General features: G+C 40.4%; 1 protein-coding gene across 1 annotated transcript in view; it reads left to right on the top strand.

The window, feature by feature from the left end:
• The window catches only part of LOC126319888 (26S proteasome regulatory subunit 7), a 47,866-nt gene that overhangs the window by 1,610 nt on the left and 25,063 nt on the right, over nucleotides 1–21,193 (top strand). The window contains exons 3-4 of the mRNA XM_049993593.1: nucleotides 11,105–11,278; nucleotides 18,348–18,487. Of these exons, the coding sequence (XP_049849550.1) occupies nucleotides 11,105–11,278; nucleotides 18,348–18,487 (314 nt within the window). The remainder of the gene's footprint in view (nucleotides 1–11,104; nucleotides 11,279–18,347; nucleotides 18,488–21,193) is intronic.

Below are 21,193 nucleotides of genomic sequence, written 5' to 3'. Positions count from 1 at the left end.
GCCTTAAACAAGTTTATTTTGACTGGGAGTTGTATGTCAATAAGACACTTGATATTTGCTGAAGCATATAGTGTCAACTTTCCCATTGATATCTGATGTGTGTGCTGTGATTGTTTGAGTCATCAGAGTAAATAAAGTAACAATACATTACAGCTGTTATTAGATATGCTAGTTATTGACGAATTACATCTACATATGGTTTCTGAGGGCTGAGCGCGATTGTGAGGGGGGGGGGGGGGGGAGGGGAGATATTAGAGACTAATACCATGAGAATTGTGAAATTCATGGTTGTTTTTTGAGCCTGTTTCCATCAACATAATTCAGAGAGGCAACTGTTTAGGTGGGGGATCCAGATGACACAGATTCTGAAGCAGCCATTGGAGCAGAGTACCTTACATTCAGCAGCAAGTCCTTTGCTGTGTGGTCAACTCTGATCTCTTTGGTGGTGGCCTTTCATTAGTATGGATAGTTTGTGGGGAGTCATGCTTACATAAAAAATACTGTGTAGGAGATACATCAGAGCTAGTGTATGACATGACTGCTTTCATAGGTAGCTCTGTCACTGATATTGTAGGATATACCTGTCATGAGATAGGTATAGGATACACTGGGTGGTTGTACGGAACAGTTCTTGCACCTGTATCCTACACAGGGATATGATCCATGTGCCAAGGAGATTGGTGTAGTGGCATTCATATGCAATAGGAGTTTTTTTGTAGACTGGTGGCCGAATACAGCTTTTCTGGTACAAACTGTATGTATGTCAGATGATAAACTAGTGGATTGTTTGGAGGGTAATGTTTCTGTGAAGGTTTTAAGAAGACATTCACTATATTGGGCAAGGGATTGCCCTGTGCTTCAGAAGTGCTGTCCATGGATAGCCAGACAATATGAGAGGGATGTTTTAGCATGGTGATATTGTAGCCATCAAAATTGAGGTGCTGTTCACAGTAAGTGGACTGGATATGGACAAATTTATATAGAGCCATCAGAGAAATGGTCAACATCAAATAGGTGTCATACTTCGGTGGGGAGGACCATATGAAGCAGGTAGGAGATATACATAAATAATCTTACAGGCAGGATGAGCAGCTACATACAGCTATTTGCTGATGATGCTTTGATGTATAGGAAGTTGTTGTCATTGACTGTACGAGGATAGAAGGTGATGTGGATGTTTGTGACGAATGGCAGCTTACTCTAGCTGTATAAAAATGTATCTTAATGCAGATAAGTAGGATAAACAATCTTGTAATATTCACATACAGCAGTAGTAGTGTACTGCTTGACATCAGTTAAATATCTAGACATAATGTTGCAAAGTGATACGAAATGGGACATAGTGATGGTAGTAGGGAAGGTTGAATGGTTGACTTCGGTTTGACAGAATTTTAAAAAAGTGTGGTGCACATATAAAGTCAATGGAAGTGTCAGATTCCCCCTGTCTGCTCTGACCCATGGCATAATGGTGTTGTGGTGTGTGATGTCTCTGACACAGTTGTTTTGAGTTGGTTGTGTTTGTAGAGGTCTTGTATTTGATCATGTCCTCTGTTGGTGGACGTGGACATGCTGAGTTAAACATGTGGTATGGGTTAATTTGGGTTTTGGTTGTCATCGTGTTATGTGGGTTGTGGAAGTGTTTTCGGTGGGTTCTTGTTTATGTGTTTGATGTTTTGTGAGGTCTGATTAGTTTGATGTTTGTTGTGGGGAAAGAATTCTAATTTTTTTATTTGCTTTTTTGCTAGGTATGGATATGACTTGTGTTCATGAGGTTTGGTTCCACTGTTTGGAGTTGTGGGTGTTGATTTATTTTTGTATCAATAGCTGTGGTTGAGCTGTATAGCACAAGGAAAATTTGAGATTCCTGTGGTTTTGCTGGTGTAGGGAATGTCAAAATTTAATTTTTTAAATATTTGTTTTAGGATGGTGCAGTGTTTTTTTTTTTTTTTTTTTTTTTTTCCCCTTGTGATATATTTAGCTTGTCATTGTCCTAAACCCTGAATTTTCCACCATTGTCCTGTTAGTTTCATTTATTTTTGGAGTGAGACATTATTGTGTATGTAGTGATGACACTGTCATTTTCAATATGCTGGAAGTAGCAGTTTCTGCCATGTTGATGTTGTGGTTCAAAGCTACAGGTGGAATTGGATGCTTCTGTAATGTTAAACATAGAACACTAATGTGACCCATTTATGAATACTGCTAAAGTGTATTGCATCGTGACCACACATTTACCTCCAGTTATAGAGAATTTTGGTGCCTTTTTTACTCTTAACTCTTTGTACATCTTACTTGCATAACTACATTCAGTTTCAATAATGAGGTCAATTCAATCCTTACTTTGTGTTGCTTAATGTTATAGATAGCATTGATTAATATTAGTCTTCCACAAATGTGTTCTGGTATCGAATCCCTAAGCAATTTACACTTTTTAGCGCTTAGCTGTATGCAAACCAGAAGGTATAGCAACAGACAAACAACAAAGCCGAAAAATTCTCACTTGCTCTGATTCATTTAGTGCCTGCTAACCACTGCAGCAGATGTATCCAACAGACAAAATTATCCTGTTACGACGGGACAAATTGCATGTCCTTGAACAGCAGGAGAAGTGGGTAGCAGTCTGCAAGGTTCTGAGAGATGTAAAAATTCGGGAAAGTGAAATAAACTAGCAGCTGAGGAGGCCTGCAGGGAATCCATTGTGACAGTGCACTGTTTACCTGCAGGCTATCATCGTACCACTGAATCGAAAGCCGTGTAAATGTTGGATGATAAGTGGCAAGGAATTAGGGATAAAACTTACATAGTGGACTCCACTTGCATTTTTTGTTTATGTGCACAGATGGACATAAAAATAGTAGTCAGATATCAATTCATTATCAGGTCTCCTGAATTTACAACTCAGTTTTATTTTGTGTAATGAAAAGTGTGTCAAATATTGTGCATCTTAGGCACTAGATTACACTACAAATCATTCTGTTACCTTTTTTCATATTCATTGGCTTCACCGACTCTCAACCAGATTCACCTTCCAACTGAACCTAACCAGAGTGGGAGACAGCAAGCTGCAGTCGATGGGACCAACTATGCAGCTGCAGTGGACCAATCATGTGGACAGGATGAAGTCGTCATGATCAGGCTGCGAATAGGGGACAGTTCAATGTATGGTTTACAATGTAGTGCAAGGATCTTGCAGTGTCTGATGCCTGTTGCATACAAATCACCACATGCCATGTTTCAAGAGTGCATTACAGATGCATGTGCACACACACACACACACACACACACACACACACACACACACACACACAACCTCCATCTGAAGATATTGGACTGCACTTCAGACAGTTCACAAAATTTTAAAAGCTTTGCAACACTCAACTCACCATTGCCTAAAACAGAAGTCAGTTGCCCACTTACATCTGCTGCTGCCGTCTGATCAGAACATAAAATGCACTCTATTAAAAGACGGCATATGATGATTGTCATGCAACAGGTATCACACATGAAAGACCCTCCCCCTGAGTGTAAAGGCTTGCAGTAATTGACTGTACCCTATTTGAAGACGTGAGGATTACTTTACCCCATTGGAGTGACTCGTACGAATTCTGTCACAACTACATATTTGGCTTCGCAAAGTTTTGTGTAGATTTGTGTGTAAGGCCACTAGTCTATGCAAAAGAACTTCAAGAGAAATATTATATATTTTATTCCAGTACAGGGTTACTCTTAGGAATTCTGACGGTAGCAGGGGCAAAATACAGGGAGGGAGGGCTATTTAAAACTTGTGCAGATGGGAGACATTGTTACTAGTCGAGGAACATGAAAGGGAAGCAGCAGTTGAGAAGGCAGTGAAGCAGGGTTGTACCCAGTCCCTGGTGTTATTAAATCTGTACATTGGCGAAGCAATAAAGGAAACCAAAGAAAAATGTGCAGTAGGAATTGAAGTTCAGGGGAAAGAAATAAAAACTTTGAAGCTTGCTGATGACATTCCAATTCTGTCAGAGACAGCAAAGGGCTTGGAAGGTCAGTTGAAGGGAATGGGCAGTGTCTTGGAAGGAGGATATAAGGTGAACACCAACAAAAGCAAAACAAGGGCAAGGGAATGTAGTTGAAGTAAATCATGTGATGCTGAGGGAATTAGATTAGTCAATGACACTTAAAAGAAGTAAAAGCATTTTGCTATTTGGGGAGCAAAGCAATGGCTGAAATAGAGGATATAAAATGTAGACTAGCAGTGTCAAGAAAAATGTTTCTGAAAAAGAGATTTTTTAACATCATATACAGATTTAGGAGTTAGGAAGCCTTTTCTGAAAGTACGGGATGCATCAAAAAGAATCATCTGATTAAAAAAGGTCACTACTATTACGTTATTTGAGATATGTGCGTGAACAACGTACTGTTGAAAAGAGCTAATTAATCAGTTTTAAATGGTTCCTTGTAGGTAGCAGCAGTGTGCACCCACTTCAGTTCTAGTAAAACTGGTGTCAGTACAACAGAAAGTTTGTGTTCTACATTTTTCGCTGTGCTGGTCAGAAATAGCTGTACAGCGTGACTTTCGTACTCCGTATGGTGTGGATCATCGGCACAGAGCATTAGACGATGGGATGAACAATTCAGAGAAACAGGTTGTTTGTGTAAAGGCAAATCGCTGGACTATCTCAGAGTATCTGACACAGACATCACAGCTCGATAGTTCAATTTGTCCCCGATGTCCAACAGGTGTGTGTTGCGTTGACGTTTACATGTGGTACCATACAAAATTCAGCTACTGCAAGCAAGGTGACAAACAATAATATGTGGAGTTTTGTAATTTTGTTCTTGGTTTACTTTTTAGTCACGAGGCAACACTCAATTTAAATGGAAAGATGAACTGTTATAATGTGAAACTGTGGGGTATGGAACAACCACATGAAATTGTACAACATGAGACTCTCCAAAATTTAATGTGTTTTGTGCAGTTCCACAGGAAAAGGTGTGGGGTCCATTTTCCTGTGCCGAGAACACTGTTACAGGAAGCACATATCTCGATATGCTTGAGAACTTTCTTTTCTCACAGTTGGAGACGGATTCAAATGACTTCATTTACCAACAGGATGGGGCACCACCACACTCCCATCTGGAAGTGTGGGAATTTTTAAATTAAAGGATTAGTGACCAAATGATTCAGTCTTCCATTACTGGCCTCCAAGGGCACTGGGCCTGCCTGTATGTGATTATTTTTTTGGGGGGGGGGGGGGTGTTTATAAAAGACTCAATGTATGTGCCTACATTACCTACAATAATGAATGACCTGAGACATTGCATAACAGCACGTGTGGAAGCTGTAACTTAAGACATGCTTGCTGCAGTGTGGGAACAGTTTAAATACCACATTGACATATGTCATACATCTCAAGGAGGACATATTGAACACTTATGAAAAGGTATGAAAAAAAAAAAGAAAACTGAGTTTCTCGTTCATTAAAAAACAAAATTCATTGTATGTTTGTTAGTTTCAGAAAAATAGATGTGCCAAATCAGATGATTCTTTTTGGTACACCCTTTATTTGTATGGAGTGTAAATGTATGTGGAAGTAAAACATAGCTTAGACAGAAGAAAATGAAAGCTTTTGAAATATGAAGATGAATGCTGAAGATTAGATGAGATAGATCACATAACTAATGAAGAGGTGATGATGTTACAGAAGTGTTGGATTCCACCCGTCTGCTTTGATCTAAGACGTCATCAGTATGGCAGAAATGGCTACTTCCATGTCACTACATAAACATGCAACAAATGTGAACAAAAATAAAAATGACTAAAAATGAAACTAATTGTCAACCGCGGAAAATTGGGGATTTATGGCATGGACAAGCTAAATATACAACAATTACAAAACACTGCACCACCCAAAAACAAATAATATAAAAAAATTATATTCCAGCATTCTGCTACACCAACAAAATCTCAGGAATGGGAAGTATACTGAACCGCAACTACCAATACTAAAAAGCAAACACCTACAACTCCAAAAAGTGGAGTCGGATATTTACCTTGAACATAGCTTGGCCACTGGTATACCAAAAAACTGACACTTACATCTACATGGCTACTCTACAATTCACACTTAAGTGCCTGGCAGAGGGTTCATCGAACCATTTTCATACTACTACTCTACCATTCCACTCTCGTATGGCGCGTGGGAAAAAGGAACACCTACATCTTCCCATTCTAGCTCTGATTTCTCTTATTTTATTATTATGATAATTTATCCCTATGTAGGTGAGTGTCAACAAAATATTTTCGCATTCGGAAGAGAAAGTTGGTGATTGTAGTTTTGTAAATAGATCTCGCTGCAAAGAAAACCGCCTTTGTTTCAATGACTGCCACCCCAACTAGCATATCATATCAGTGATACTCTCACCCCTCTTGTGCGAAACGAGCTGCCTTTCTTTGCACTTTTTCGATGTTCTCCGTCAATCCTACGTGGTAAGGATCCCACACCGCGCAGCAATATTCCAGCAGAGGATGGACAAGTGTAATGTAGTCTGTCTCTTTAGTGGGTTTGTTGCATCTTCTAAGTGTTCTGCCAACAAAGTGCAATCTTTGTTTCGCCTTCCTTACAATATTATCTTTGTGGTCTTTCCAATTTAAGTTGCTCGTAATTGTAATTCCTAGGTATTTAGTTGAATTGACAGCCCTTAGATTCGTTTGTTTAGTGTCAATTGCCACTTTTTGCACTGTACAGAAATTGGAATTGATCATCTTCTTTTACTAGACGGTAAATTACAGCATCAACTGCAAACAATCTGAGGGGGGGCTGCTCCGATTATCACCTAGATCATTTACGTAAATCAGTAACAGCAGAGGGCCTATGACACTACCTTGCCAGAACGCCAGATATCACTTCTGTTCTACTCGATGATTTACCGACTATCACTACGAACTGTGACCTCTCTGAGAGGAAATCATGAATCCAGTCACACAACTGAGATGATACTCCATATGCACACAATTTGATTAATAGCTGCTTCTGAGGAATGGTATCAAAAGCCTTCTGGAAATCTAGGAATATGGAATTGATCTGAGGTCCCCTGTCAACAGCACTCATTACTTCATGGGAATAAAGAGCTAGCTGTGTTGCACAAAAATGATATTTTCTGAATCCGTGTTGGTTATGTATCAATAAGTCATATTTTTCAAGGCGATTCATAATGTTTGAATGGAAATCCTACTGCAAATTGTCAGTGATATGGGTCTGTAGTTCAATGGGTTAGTCTTATTTCTTTTCTTGAATATCAGTGTGACCTGTGATACTTTCCAGTCTTTATGAACAGAACTTTAATCAAGTGAGCAGTTGTATATGATTGCCAAGAAAGGTGCTATTGTGTCTGGAACGTGATTGGTATACCATCTGGACTGGAAGACTTGCCTTTCTTAAGTGATTTTAGTTGTTTCGCAACACCTAAGGTATCTGCTTTTATGTCACTCATGCCAACAGCTGTTCTGGTTTCGAATTCTGGAATATTACTTAGTCTTCTTTCATGAAGTAATTATGGGAAACTGTATTTAGTAACTCCACTTTAGTGAAACCATCATCCATAACATTTCCATCACTATCGCGCGGTGACGGTATTGACTGTTCTTTGCCGCTGGTGTACTTTACATATGACCAGAATCTCTTTAGGTTTTCTGCCATATTTTGAGAAAATATTTCATTGTGGAAACTATCAAAGGCATCTCGCATTGGGATTTTGAGTTCTTTTGAATTTGGCATGCTTTTCTCACTGCTTCTGCAACATTGTTCTGGCATGTTTTGTGTACCATGGTGGATCAGTCCTGTCTCTCATTAACTTAATGCAGTATGAATCTACCTATTTCTGTCGATTCTGTATCTTCGAATTTGAGCCTTATCTGGTCTACACTTACATAATTAGCTTGCAAGGAATGGAGACTCGCTCTTAGGAAGAATTTTCTGCTGTTTTAAATAGATATATTTTGCTTTTATTTTTAGTGGTTTTGGTTGATATGGTTTTAAGCCTCGCTACAATGACCTCGTGTTGATTAATACCTGTATCCGTCATGATGCTGTCTGTTAGATCAGGATTATTTGTGGCTGAGAGGTCAAGTGTGTTTTGGCAACCATTTACAATTCGTGTGGGCTCATGAACTAATTGTTCAAAGTAATTCTCAGAGAAAGCATTGAGTACAATTTCGGAAGATGTTTTCTGTCTTCCACCAGCTTTGAACACGAATTTTCACCAACAAATCGAGGGTAGATTGAAATCTCCTTCAATTATAAATGTATGAGTAGGGTACTTATTTGTAATGAGATTAAAGTTTTCTTTGAACCGTTAAGCTATTATATCATCTGTCGGGGTTTGGTAGAAGGAGCTAATTATTATTTTGGTACGGCTGTCAAGTTTAACCTCTTCCCTTAGTAATTTGCAAGAACTATCTATTTCAACTTTGCTACGAGATTAACTACTACCAACAAACACAAACTCATCACCGCCTAATTTATTTAATCTATCCTTTCTGAACACGGTTTGCACCTCTAAAAATTTCGGCAAATTTTATCTCTGTCTTTAGCCAGGTTTCCTGTCCTATAACGATTTCAGCTTCAGTACTTCCTAGCAGCGCTTGAAGCTCTGGTATTTTTCCAACACAGCTAAGACTATTTACAACTACAATACCGACTGTTACTTTGTTGATTCTTGTCGTTTCTTTGCGTTTCTTTGCTCTGTACCCTTTGAGACTGGAGCCCTTTTTGATCTTACCCGAGACTAACCTAAAAAAACGGCCCAGTCCACACCACACAGCCCCTGCTACCTGTGTAGCCGCCTCCTGTGTGTAGTGGGCTCCTGATCTATTTAGTGGAACCCGAAACTCCAGCACCCTATGGTGCAAGTCGAGGAATTTGCAGCCTACATGGTCGCAGAACCATCTGAGCCTCTGATTCACTCTCCACTCAGCTCTGTACCAGAGGTCCGCAATTGGTTCTGTCGATGATGCTGCAGATGGTGAGTTCCGCCTTCATCTCACTAACAAGACTGGTAGTCTACACCAACTCAGATAGCTGCCGGATACCAGGGAGAATCTCTTCCGATACATAGCGACATGACATTAGTGTCGACATGAGCCACCACCTGCAGGTGGTTGCATCCTGTTCCCTTCATGGCATCCGGAAGGACCCTTTCCATATCTTGGATGACTCCCCGGTATGCACATGGGAGTGCACATTGGCTTTCTTCCCGTCCTTACCTGCCATATCCCTAAGGGGCTCCATCACTCGTCTAACGTTGAAGCTCCCAATGACAAGCAATTCCACTCTCTGCGCTTGTCTGGACCTCTCAGGAAAGACCGACCACTGCTGCAACAGGCAAGGCCGCCCTTTCTGGCTCAGAAGTAGTTTCAGCAGTGGGCGGTACCCCAAGCCAGTTACGGAGGTGTTAGGGTGCAGCCTTGCGGCCAGCACCAACTTTCGCCTTCCGCCCACGGATTCGCGACCCCGCCACGTTTCACCAGTCACCGTCAGGCAAGTGACGACTGGCAAGGACGTTCGAATCAGAGGGTGCAGTGGCTTCAGACATCCCAGGCAAATTCTACAGGTTCCAGAGGTGCCAAAGCGCTCACCTCAGGTGTCCCAATGTCACTGTGGCCTAGGGCAACAGCCTGGAGCCTGTAGACCATGACCAACATAGCTTCCAGCTGTTTACTGACGGTGGTCAATTCCCCCTGAAACTGTACACAACAAGCGCAGTCCCTATCCATCACTAACATTTTTTTCCCTCTCTTTTTATCTCATAAGCCGTTCAAAACAGATGACTGACAACTACACGAATTTACACTATACGGGTATTAAAATGCGATGCTACAACTTTCAAATACTATAATGCGCCTGAGATTTGTGAATTAAACTATGCAAGTACCCAAAAACACACAAAGAAATTAAGAATTAAACTATAATACAAATAAGTGTGCTAAGAGTGTGACTTGCTGCTGGCTGCTGCTTATCAAACGGCGACAGGGAGCTACAACCTCGAAAAGTGGAACCAAAAAAAACAACTACTCAAAAACCCAGTACCCCACATTCACTACATCAATTAAAACACAATCGACACACCATAAATATTCAACACACAAAACATCACAGTTACTAGAATAAAACCAAACCAAAAATTACTTACCAACAAAAGCCTCTGACAATACCACCTAGGTTGGCCACCACACGCATGTACGCTCTCAGGCTGACGTCACATGTACATGTCCCTGATCTGAGCCGCCGGAACTATCATCAACCTCGTATTGTTGTCACCTAACTTATTAACCAAGAAGACCAAACATCTGCAGAAACTGTATGACAGATATCATATCATCTCACATCTCAGAATGTAATGATATACTTATGTGATTCACTGCCATATCCATACCCAACAAGAAGGCAATTAAAAAAAAAAAAAAATTTAACTTCTTTCCGCACAGCAAATACCAAACTAATCAGACCTAACAAAAATGCCAAACAAGGAAAAACCGTACTACCTCACTCAACACTTCCATAACCCTCATTACCGCGCCAACTACTAAACTCGAAACAATATTAGTACAATGACAACCAAAACTCCAACTAACTCAATACCACACGTTAAACTTGACATGTCCACATCCGCTACCAGAGGGCACCATCAAATAAAACACATCTACAAATAGAACCAATTCAGAAACTCTGTGCCATAGTGACACCACACACCACAGTACCATTTTGTCGCAGTTCAAAAAAGACAGATGGAATCAGAGATAAAAGAAATTTGTGACATAACCTGACAAGAAGAAGGGGTCTGTTGATAGGGCACAATCGGAGGTATCAAAGGGCCACCAATTTTGTACTGGAGGGCTGTATGAGGGGTAAAAATCATAGAGGAACATTAAGAGATGAATATAGTTAGCAGATTCAGGAGGCTGTAGGTTACAGTAGTTATTCTGAGATGAAGAGGCTTGTACAGGATAGTTTTCCTCCATTTTGATCTGCTTAAAATTATTCTTGCATTGTTTTTTTTGTCAGCAAAGGCTTGCCGGTTGTTATTTGTCTGAGAAAGTTGCTGTATCCTTTTTTTTGTGTTTCAGGGCCAGGGACAGTATACAAAAACTATAAAAGCAGTAGAAGATGATATCCAGACCATAATTAAACGTGTTAATGAGCTGACAGGAATAAAAGAATCTGACACAGGTTTAGCAGCTCCAGCATTATGGGACTTGGCAGCTGATAAACAGACTTTGCAGAATGAACAGCCATTGCAGGTGTGTGAATTACTTTTAAACTCTAAATGTACATTTGTAACTGAGTTCTGGGATTGAAGTATATTTCATACCATGTTCCATATTCTTTTTCAAAGTGTTTTGTTGTTTAATTTGTCTCATTTTTACTTGTTTCCTTCACTTTCATTTCTTAAAATTTTTAGGAACAAGTGGATTATTTTATTCTCAAAAGTGGATACTTGGTCAGAAATTTTTAGATGGTTATTGTGAGATGCTGTTTGGAACCAGGAATTGATTGTGTATGAAGTGTGATCAGCAGTAGTGAAAAGTTCATTTGTGCATAGTAAATTATGAGTATATCTTTCTTGTTCATTATTGCTTGATTCTGCAAGACCGTTTCAGGATGTGTGCAGTTTCAACAATTCTGACTAGTCTTGTGAAGTTCAGTCGGGGATTAGATTTTTAAATACCTGAAGATTGGTTAGATCACAGAAGTGCTGTACTACTTATGGTTCTATATACCCTGCCTCTGATGTTTGAAGTTGGCAATTTGTACATTGTCAAATCATTGCCAGATGTGACAGAAGCGATGTGTGAAAAAGAAAAATCCTAGGTCCAACTGGGAATAGAATCTCAATCCTTTAGGATGTCTAGTCTGGCACTTAACCTTTGAAATAACAAGCCACACAGTTGGATATAATGCTGCTCAAATGCGCTGTGAATTCTGTGAAACATGTATCTTCCATAATGAGTAAAGGAAAAGTGAAGTAAAGGTGTCATAAGTTTAAAATGGACTTCATATGTTCTCAATGAGCAGAAATGTGGCAGCCACAGTAGGGGGCAGGGGCGGGCGAGTTCACACACACACACACACACACACACACACACACACACACACACACACACACACACACACTTGGTGACAGACAACTAGAGGGGCAGAGGATGCCAACAGGTATGCAGGCTAGTGATGCGGGAGGTACAGGTGGTAGATGCATGGGTCAAGCAGGCGACAAACATAAACCAGGAATGGTGGAGCACACAAAGAAGATTACATGGAGGCATGAATTGGGAAGGTGTGACAGGCTCCAAGACAAAGGTATGGAAGTATTGGTTGGAGGGTGTGGAGACAGTGAGTTAGCAGAGATTGAGGCCAGGAGGATTACAGGAACAAAGGATGTGTTATAAGGATAACTCCCCACTATGTAGTTCAGAAAAGCTTGCACTGGAGGCAAAGAACCAGATGGTGTGAGTTGTGAAGCAACCATTGAAACCATGCATGTCATGCTCAGCATTGTGTTGTGTTACTGGGTGGCCAACTTTGTTCCTGGCCACAGTTTTGTCAATGAGTATTCATTGTTGTGGACAGCTGGTTGCTGGTCATAGCTATTAGGTGAGTGGTCTCTCTTACTCCTAAATTCTTTAGGATTGAGAAATCACCTTTCTCGAGAATTTCCAGAAGTTTCTTGGGCAGCTTTGTTGAGGACTGTGACTGAAACAATAAGCAGTCAAAAACTGCATGCACTATGGGAAAATAGTGCCCACAATTAAGATTTCAATGGGGATTTGTATCCTTGCCCTTCTAGTGTTTTTCTCATATCCAGTGACTTTCATCTTTTCTAACATCTCAGGAACTGGCTTGCCTCAAACCATTTTGATCAAAGGTATGAACTGGAAAACTCTGTGCAAACTGGCTAAAATATTAGGTGACAGAAATTTATGCTACAGCTTTGAAGAAACTGCTGACTATACCAGAAGTGTTCGGAATAATATGGCAATTGCGTAGGAAAAACATATATATGAACTTCTGACTTCTTTAATAAATTGCTCTTTTTTCAACAGTTTTTGTCTTTTCACTGAGTGCCGTGAATTTTGAATTGCATATTGTACATCAGTTTTTAATATATGTGCTGTAAATAATATTAATTACTGTATATCTTTGACGTGTACAAAGTAATCGCTTTGATATCAGACTTTGCTCTCTTCTGGCAAACATTAATTTCTGCATATTTACCTGTGTTACTTTAATGCTGAAGTATCAAGAAAGTTCTTAACATATTAAAGTTGGTGTATTTGTATTCTCCCAAAGCACAGATGCATTCAAAAGTATCAAGAAAGATTTTGGTATGTGTCCTCTCTTGAAACAAATAGGCATTTTATAAAGGGCCTGGGAGAAATTAGTATTATTAAAGGGCCCACAACCATTTCAAAATCTGGGTTTAAGTTGTTCTTCATAGCAGCTCAGTCATCGTGATTGATACTTTTGACATAGATGTGAAAATACTTGTCATTTTGTCCCCATGCCTGTTCTTTAGTCAATATCATTTTCTGTTAAGAAAAGCATCTCATTTGCTTCAGATGTTACAGTTTATATTAAAAACTACATAGAGTGAAACATACATTAAGGATCTGAGTGTCTATGGAGGGTGTTTCACACATTGAAAGGGTATCCAAACTAGTTAATGAATTCCTGAACCCAAGGAAGTTTACGAATTTTACATCTAGAATTTTAAATATAACTGCTGTATAGCTGATACTTGATGAAGAGAAGGGATTATTGTTTCTAGTGGATCATTGAAACAAGGAAGCAATTACGCACACTTGAAGAAGTCTTGCTATCAAATATTGATGTGAATTGGAGAGGGCATTGTGTGGTGTTATGTGTTATGTAGAAGTAGACTTGGATTGTGGTAAAACTGAAGAATTTATGAATATTGGAAATAAAATGTAGCAAAAGTGTTAAAATTTAAGTAGATTGAGAAAGTGAAAAATTAAAAAGTATTACAAAAAGGCGAGGAATAAAGTCTGTCGCCACCCTTTTATAACCCAAGTCGATTCATTAATTTTGAAGTAAATTTAAATTTGGGCTGTTGGTCACAATTTCACAGCACTTGGCATGTTGAGATATGACACACTGTCGAGAGAGGTAGCAATGGTAGAATTTATTTCAACAGTTTTCATAGTACTTATTTATTATCATTCTTTGTTGTAGAAAGTTGTAGGCTTGTAATCCATGTCGGTGTTATAGATACTGAAATGCAACTTCGTATACTGGTCTAGGGAATGCTGGGCTTTGTTTTCTTAAATAATATGAGCACTGGTTGAGTTTATGTTGTCAAATACATATATTTTTAGTAATTGCATTTCAGTCCATAATAAAATTAAGATGAACCTTCATGCTAACTCAACACGCACATAACTCGCACTCCATGCTTGTACTGGACAAGAATCTAAGATCTATGCATAACAGCGTGTAGCAAAGGAAATACTATTTTATATCAGTCTATTTATGCAAAGTCATCTTTGGAATATACATCGCTCAACAAAAAATTGAAATACTATTGTAAAATATAGTCTAAAATACTAGAGGTCTCATTGACCTAGGCACTTCATGCATTATCCAGTTAGAGCCCATTACTGGATGGTGTTTACTACTGGCATGCTTTGTGACAGTTTCCCTGTCGTGTAAACATACTGCTGCCACAGCAGCACACAGCGAGCAGTTCAATATCAACAGCAGCTTCATTCAGTTTTAGTGTTCAGCACTGCAGTAACATGCCACATAGAGGCATGCAACACTTCGATAGAGTCGAGATAGTTCAGCAGGTCATACACAGCAAGATTTTGCCAGTCAGTTACATGACACTCGAAGTGGTATGTCTAAGATGTGGAGAAAGTACAGAGAGATGGTAAATGTAATGATAGACCTCGCAGTGGTCATCCTTCTATGACAACACCAATGTAGAATCATTTCCTCCAACTGTCAGCTCGCAGGTGCCCAGCATTAACTGCTATAAATATTGGAAATGACTTCTCTCTTACAACAGGGATATTTGTATCTCAGACCAAACAGTGCATCATTTCAGAAGGCCAATGAGAAGTTTGGCACTAAGCAAATGGAACCGACGGAATCGAATGACCTGTGGCCCTGCACATCAACATGAGACCATTGCAGAATGGAGTAATGTCATGTATGCTGAAGAGACCGGGATTGGTTTGCGACCAAACACTAGATATGTTAGCATTTAGAGGACAACTAAATGACACCAGGAACACCAATACATTCCATCTGTTTGGAGGTGGAAGTGTAATGTTCTGGAGAGCAATAATGATGGGACTGTGGATCAGTTCCCATGTATGGCAATTTAGCTAGTCACCAATGCCTCAGAGAGGTCCTACAAATGACGGTAAGGCCCTAAGTTGGTGACAACTTCATCCTAGTCAATGACAATACAAGACAGTACCTTCAAAGATGCGACATCAACTGAATCCATTGGTCAGCACAGGACCCAAAATGAAAGCAATTGAGCATGCATGGGACCTGTTGAAGATGGTCATTGCAGAGCATTTGAATCCACCTGACAGTCTTCGTGATCTCGCTTAAGCTGCTATAGAGGAGTGGAACCTTGATGGTCTCATCCAGAGCAAGCCTCACAGAATGGAACCTCATCTCTGTGTGGGGAGGACATACTGCTGAAGACTGATAATCATCTTTATGAGAGAGAGAGTTTCACTGCTTCTGTTTTCAAAATGCATGTTTAGGAGACAGCTTGCTTTGTTTTGTAATGATTTTTTTTTGTAAGGAACATAAATCCTTGTTTTCAGAAGGAATTATGTTTATTGTGTTAATAAGCTATCATACAAACCTCAATGGGTGTATCTTGTATAAGAAGTCATTGTAGTAAACTGTGTGATATTTCAAACTTTTATTGAAGTGTGTACATTACAAAAACAAAGTAAAAACAATTGTTTATTTGTTGCCTTTCTTTTTAAGATGTCCATAGCAAATGTAGTAATTACCTAAAGTGTTTATATATGTTGATATTTATACATTTTCGTATGGCTAGTTGGTAATAGATTTTTGGGTTTCGATTCTTTAACTTGGGACTCAAGTCATTTCATATTATTCAAAATCAGTTAGTGCATTTTATCTCACCATAACCAGTTTTATTATAGTCTGTGTAAATCATGTTATAGGACTAGCTGAGAAACCCGGTGTTTGGGTTCTCATTTACTGTGTAACTTACTTTTACGAGCATGTAGAGAAGTTGAAACAAGTGCAGCATCTCTGATTAAACTACTAATTCCACTTAGTAACTAACACAGTGAATAATGCAAATTAACTGTTTGCATTTACACTTTCACAAAATCTCGGATTGCATAAATTAACACGAATGGAAAACTAACTCGGGTAATATGACTTAGGTGAATAAGATAGGCCTGGCACAATAAGTTCAGTTTCACGTGTATGTTAAATAAACATCATAAACTACTAATTAATGTTAATGAAGGGGAAACTTTATTGACACATTTCTGGGGTCAGATACATCACACGAGCACACTGACAGAACCACAGGCACATAGACACAGGCAACAGAGCATGCACAATGTCGGCACTAGTACAGTGTATATCCACCTTCCGCAGCAATGCAGGCTGCTATTCTCCCATGGAGACGATCGTAGAGATGCTGGATGTAGTCCTGTGGAACGGCTTGCCATGCCATTTCCACCTGGCGCCTCAGTTGGACCAGTGTTCGTGCTGGACGTGCAGACCGCGTAAGATGACGCTTCATCCAGTCCCAAACATGCTCAATGGGGGACAGATCCGGAGATCTTGCTGGCCAGAGTAGTTGACTTACACCTTCTAGAGCATGTTGGGTGGCACGGGATACATGCGGACGTGCATTGTCCTGTTCGAACAGCAAGTTCCCTTGCCGGTCTAGGAATGGTAGAACGATGGGTTCGATGACGGTTTGGATGTACCGTGCACTATTCAGTGTCCCCTCGACGATCACCAGAGGTGTACGGCCAGTGTAGGAGATCGCTCCCCACACCATGATGCCGGGTGTTGGCCCTGTGTGCCTTGGTCGTATGCAGTCCTGATTGTGGCGCTCACCTGCACGGCGCCAAACACGCATACGACCATCATTGGCACCAAGGCAGAAGCGACTCTCATCACTGAAGATGACAAGTCTCCATTCGTCCCTCCATTCACGCCTGTTGGCGACACCACTGGAGGCAGGCTGCACGATGTTGGGGCGTGAGTCTAACGGTGTGCGGGACTGTAGCCCATCTTCATGGAGACGGTTGTGAATGGTCTTCGCCGATACCCCAGGAGCAACAGTGTCCCTAATATGCTGGGAAGTGGCGGTGCGGTCCCCTACGGCACTGCGTAGGATCCTACGGTCTTGGCGTTCATCCGTGCGTCGCTGCGGTCCGGTCCCAGGTCGACGGGCACGTGCGCCTTCCGCCGACCACTGGGGACAACATCGATGTACTGTGGAGACCTCACGCCCCACGTGTTGAGCAATTCGGTGGTACGTCCACCCGGCCTCCCGCATGCCCATTATACGCCCTCGCTCAAAGTCCGTCAACTGCTCATACGGTTCACGTCCGCGCTGTCGCGGCATGCTACCAGTGTTAAAGACTGCGATGGAGCTCCGTATGCCACGGCAAACTGGCTGACACTGATGGCGGCGGTGCACAAATGCTGCGCAGCTAGTGCCATTCGACGGCCAACACCGCAGTTACTGGTGTGTCCGCTGTGCCGTCCGTGTGATCATTGCTTGTACAGCCCTCTCGCAGTGTCCGGAGCAAGTATGGTGGGTCTGACACACCGGTGTCAATGTGTTCTTTTTTCCATTTCCAGGAGTGTATCTTAATACCTATGCATGAATTACAAAGATTACACACAGTATAATTGTCACATTTTCATACTAAAGACAAATGATTTCATACTACTGTTGATCAGAATACACGAAAAATTATGCAAGAAATAAGAAAATAGTGATGATCAGATAAATGTGATAAAAAGTGTTGCTCTTGCACTATTCATACATAGTGCAGATATAACGACTTCTCCTGTCCTACTGTGAAACAGTTTAGACATGTGAGATTGAGGAGGAGATTTGCTGTTAATTATTAACTGATGTCACCAATTCAGGTTTGTATGTCATGTGTGTTGAGTGCGTTGTACAAGTACAATTTTCATTCATTAACATAAACTTTTAGTATAACAATTACATTTCAATTTGAAAAATGTTTTGTAGTGGGATATGAACAAATACTAATACAGATACAACATGTGATTTAATACTTGTAATACTTGCAGGTTGCACGGTGCACAAAAATCATAAATGCTGATTCAGATGATCCAAAATACATAATAAATGTTAAACAATTTGCGAAGTTTGTAGTTGATTTGGCAGATTCAGTGGCACCTACCGACATTGAAGAAGGAATGAGAGTTGGGTAAGAAATAATTTTGTGGTGAATATTTCTGTTCTATTTATAAAAATATCTTTCACAAATAAATTTTGTGTATGTGCATACACATGCGTACGTTAACTTAATGGAGTACATTTAGAAATTACAAATTTTAGTATAGTGTTTGCTCATGATTTTGACTGAGGATTATGTTAAAACTTAACTCAGCAGATTATTCTTCAGCATTAAAGTTGGTGCAAGAGCATGAGGACACACACACACACACACACACACACACACACACACACACACACACACACACGTGCATGCTTGTGCACACACACGTGCATGCTTGTGCACACACACTCGTACAAAACTGTAAAGGGGTAAGGCAGGAGTCGGTTTAATATTGAATAAAAAATCGGATTGCGGGTAAGCTACTACAAACAGCATAGTGAACGCATTATTGTGGCCAAGATACACACAAAGCCCACGCCTACTACAGTAGTACAAGTTTATATGCCAACTAGCTCTGCAGCTGATGAGGAAATTGAAGAAATGTGTGATGAAATAAAAGAAATTAAGATAGTGAAGGGAGACGAAAATTTAATGGTCATGGGTGACTGGAACTCGATAGTAGGAAAAGGAAGAGAAGGAAACGTAGTAGGTGAATATGGAATGGGGCTAAGGAACGAAAGAGGAAGCTGCCTGGTAGAATTTTGCACAGAGCACAACTTAATCATAGCTAACACTTGGTTTAAGAATCATGAAAGAAGGTTGTATACATGGAAGACGTCTGGAGATACTGACAGGTTTCAGATAGATTATATAATGGTAAGACAGAGATCTAGGAACCAGGTTTTAAACTGTAAGACATTTCCAGGGGCAGATGTGGACTCTGACCACAATCTATTGGTTATGAACTGTAGAGTAAAACTCAAGAAACTGCAAAAATGTGGGAAATTAAGGAGATGGGACCTGGATAAACTGACTAAACCAGAGGTTGTACAGAGTTTCAGGGAGAGCATAAGGGAATAATTGACAGGGATGGGGGGAAGAAATACAGTAGAAGAAGAATGGGTAACTTTGAGAGATGAAATAGTGAAGGCAGCAGAGGATCAAGTAGGTAAAAAGACGAGGGCTAGTAGAAACCCTTGGGTAACAGAAGAAATATTGAATTCAATTGATGAAATGAGAAAATATAAAAATGCAGTAAATGAAGCAGGCAAAAAGGAATACAAAGGTCTCAAAAATGAGATCGACAGGAAGTGCAAAATGGCTAGGCAGGGATGGCTAGAGGACAAATTTAAGGATGTAGAGGCTTATCTCACTAGGGGTAAGATAGATACTGCCTACAGGAAAATTAAAGAGACCTTTGGAGAAAAGAGAACCACGTGTATGAATATCAAGAGCTCAGATGGAGACCCAGTTCTGAGCAGAGAAGGGAAATCAGGAATGTGGAAGGAGTATATAGAGGGTCTATACAAAGGCGATGTACTTGACAATATTATGGAAATGGAAGAGGATGTAGATGAAGATGAAATGGGAGATACGATACTGCGTGAAGAGTTTGACAGAGCACTGAAAGACCCGAGTCGAAACAAGGCCCTGGGAGTAGACAACATTCCATTAGGACTATTGACGGCCTTGGGAGAGCCAGTCCTGACAAAACTCTACCATCTGATCTGGTGAGCAAGATGTGAGACAGGCGAAACACCCTCAGACTTCAAGAAGGATAAAATAATTCCAAATCCAAAGAAAGCAGGTGTTGACAGATGTGAAAATTACCGAACTATCAGTCTAATAAGTCACAGCTGCAAAATACTAACATAGATTCTTTACAAACGAATGGAAAAACTGGTAGAAGCTGACCTCGGGGAAGATCAGTTTGGATTGCATAGAAATGTTGGAACACGTGAGGCAATACTGACCTTGCGAGTTATCTTAGAAGAAAGATTAAGGAAAGGCAAACCTACGTCTCTAGCATTTGTAGACTTGGAGAAAGCTTTTGACAATGTTGACTGGAATACTCTCTTTCAAATTGTAAAGGTGGCACGGGTAAAATATAGGAAGTGAAAAGCTATTTACAATTTGTACAGAAATCAGATGGCAGTTACAAGAGTCGAGAAGCATGAAAGGTAAGCAGCAGTTGGGGAGTGAGACAGGGTTGTAGCCTCTCCCCAATGTTACTCAATCTGTATATTGAGCAAGCAGTGAAGGAAACAAAAAAATTCGGATTAGGTATTAAAATCCATGGGAAAAAAATAAAAACTTTGAGGTTCGCCAATGACATTGTAATTCTATCAGAGACAGCAAAGGACTTGGAAGAGCAGTTGAACAGAATGGACAGTGTCTTGAAAGGAGGGTGCAAAACGAACATCAACAAAAGCAAAACAAGGATAATGGAATGTAGTCGAATTAAGTCGGGTGATGCTGAAGATTAGATGGGTAGAGCACATAACTAATGAGGAAGTATTGAATAGAATTGGGGAGAAGAGAAGTTTGTGGCACAACTTGGCTGGAAGAAGGGATCGATTGGTAGGACATGTTCTGAGGCATAGAGGGATCACAAGTTTAGTATTGGAGGGCAGGGTGGAGGGTAAAAATCGTAGAGGGAGACCAAGAGATGAATACACTAAGCAGATTCTGAAGGATGTAGGTTGCAGTAGGTACTGAGAGATGAAGAAGCTTGCACGGGATATAGTAGCATGGAGAACTGCATCAAACCAGTCTCAGGACTGAAGACCCCAA

Source organism: Schistocerca gregaria, chromosome 2 (assembly GCF_023897955.1).
Source record: "Schistocerca gregaria isolate iqSchGreg1 chromosome 2, iqSchGreg1.2, whole genome shotgun sequence".
NCBI lineage: Eukaryota > Metazoa > Arthropoda > Insecta > Orthoptera > Acrididae > Schistocerca > Schistocerca gregaria.
This window is presented reverse-complemented; position numbering and strand designations above follow the sequence as displayed.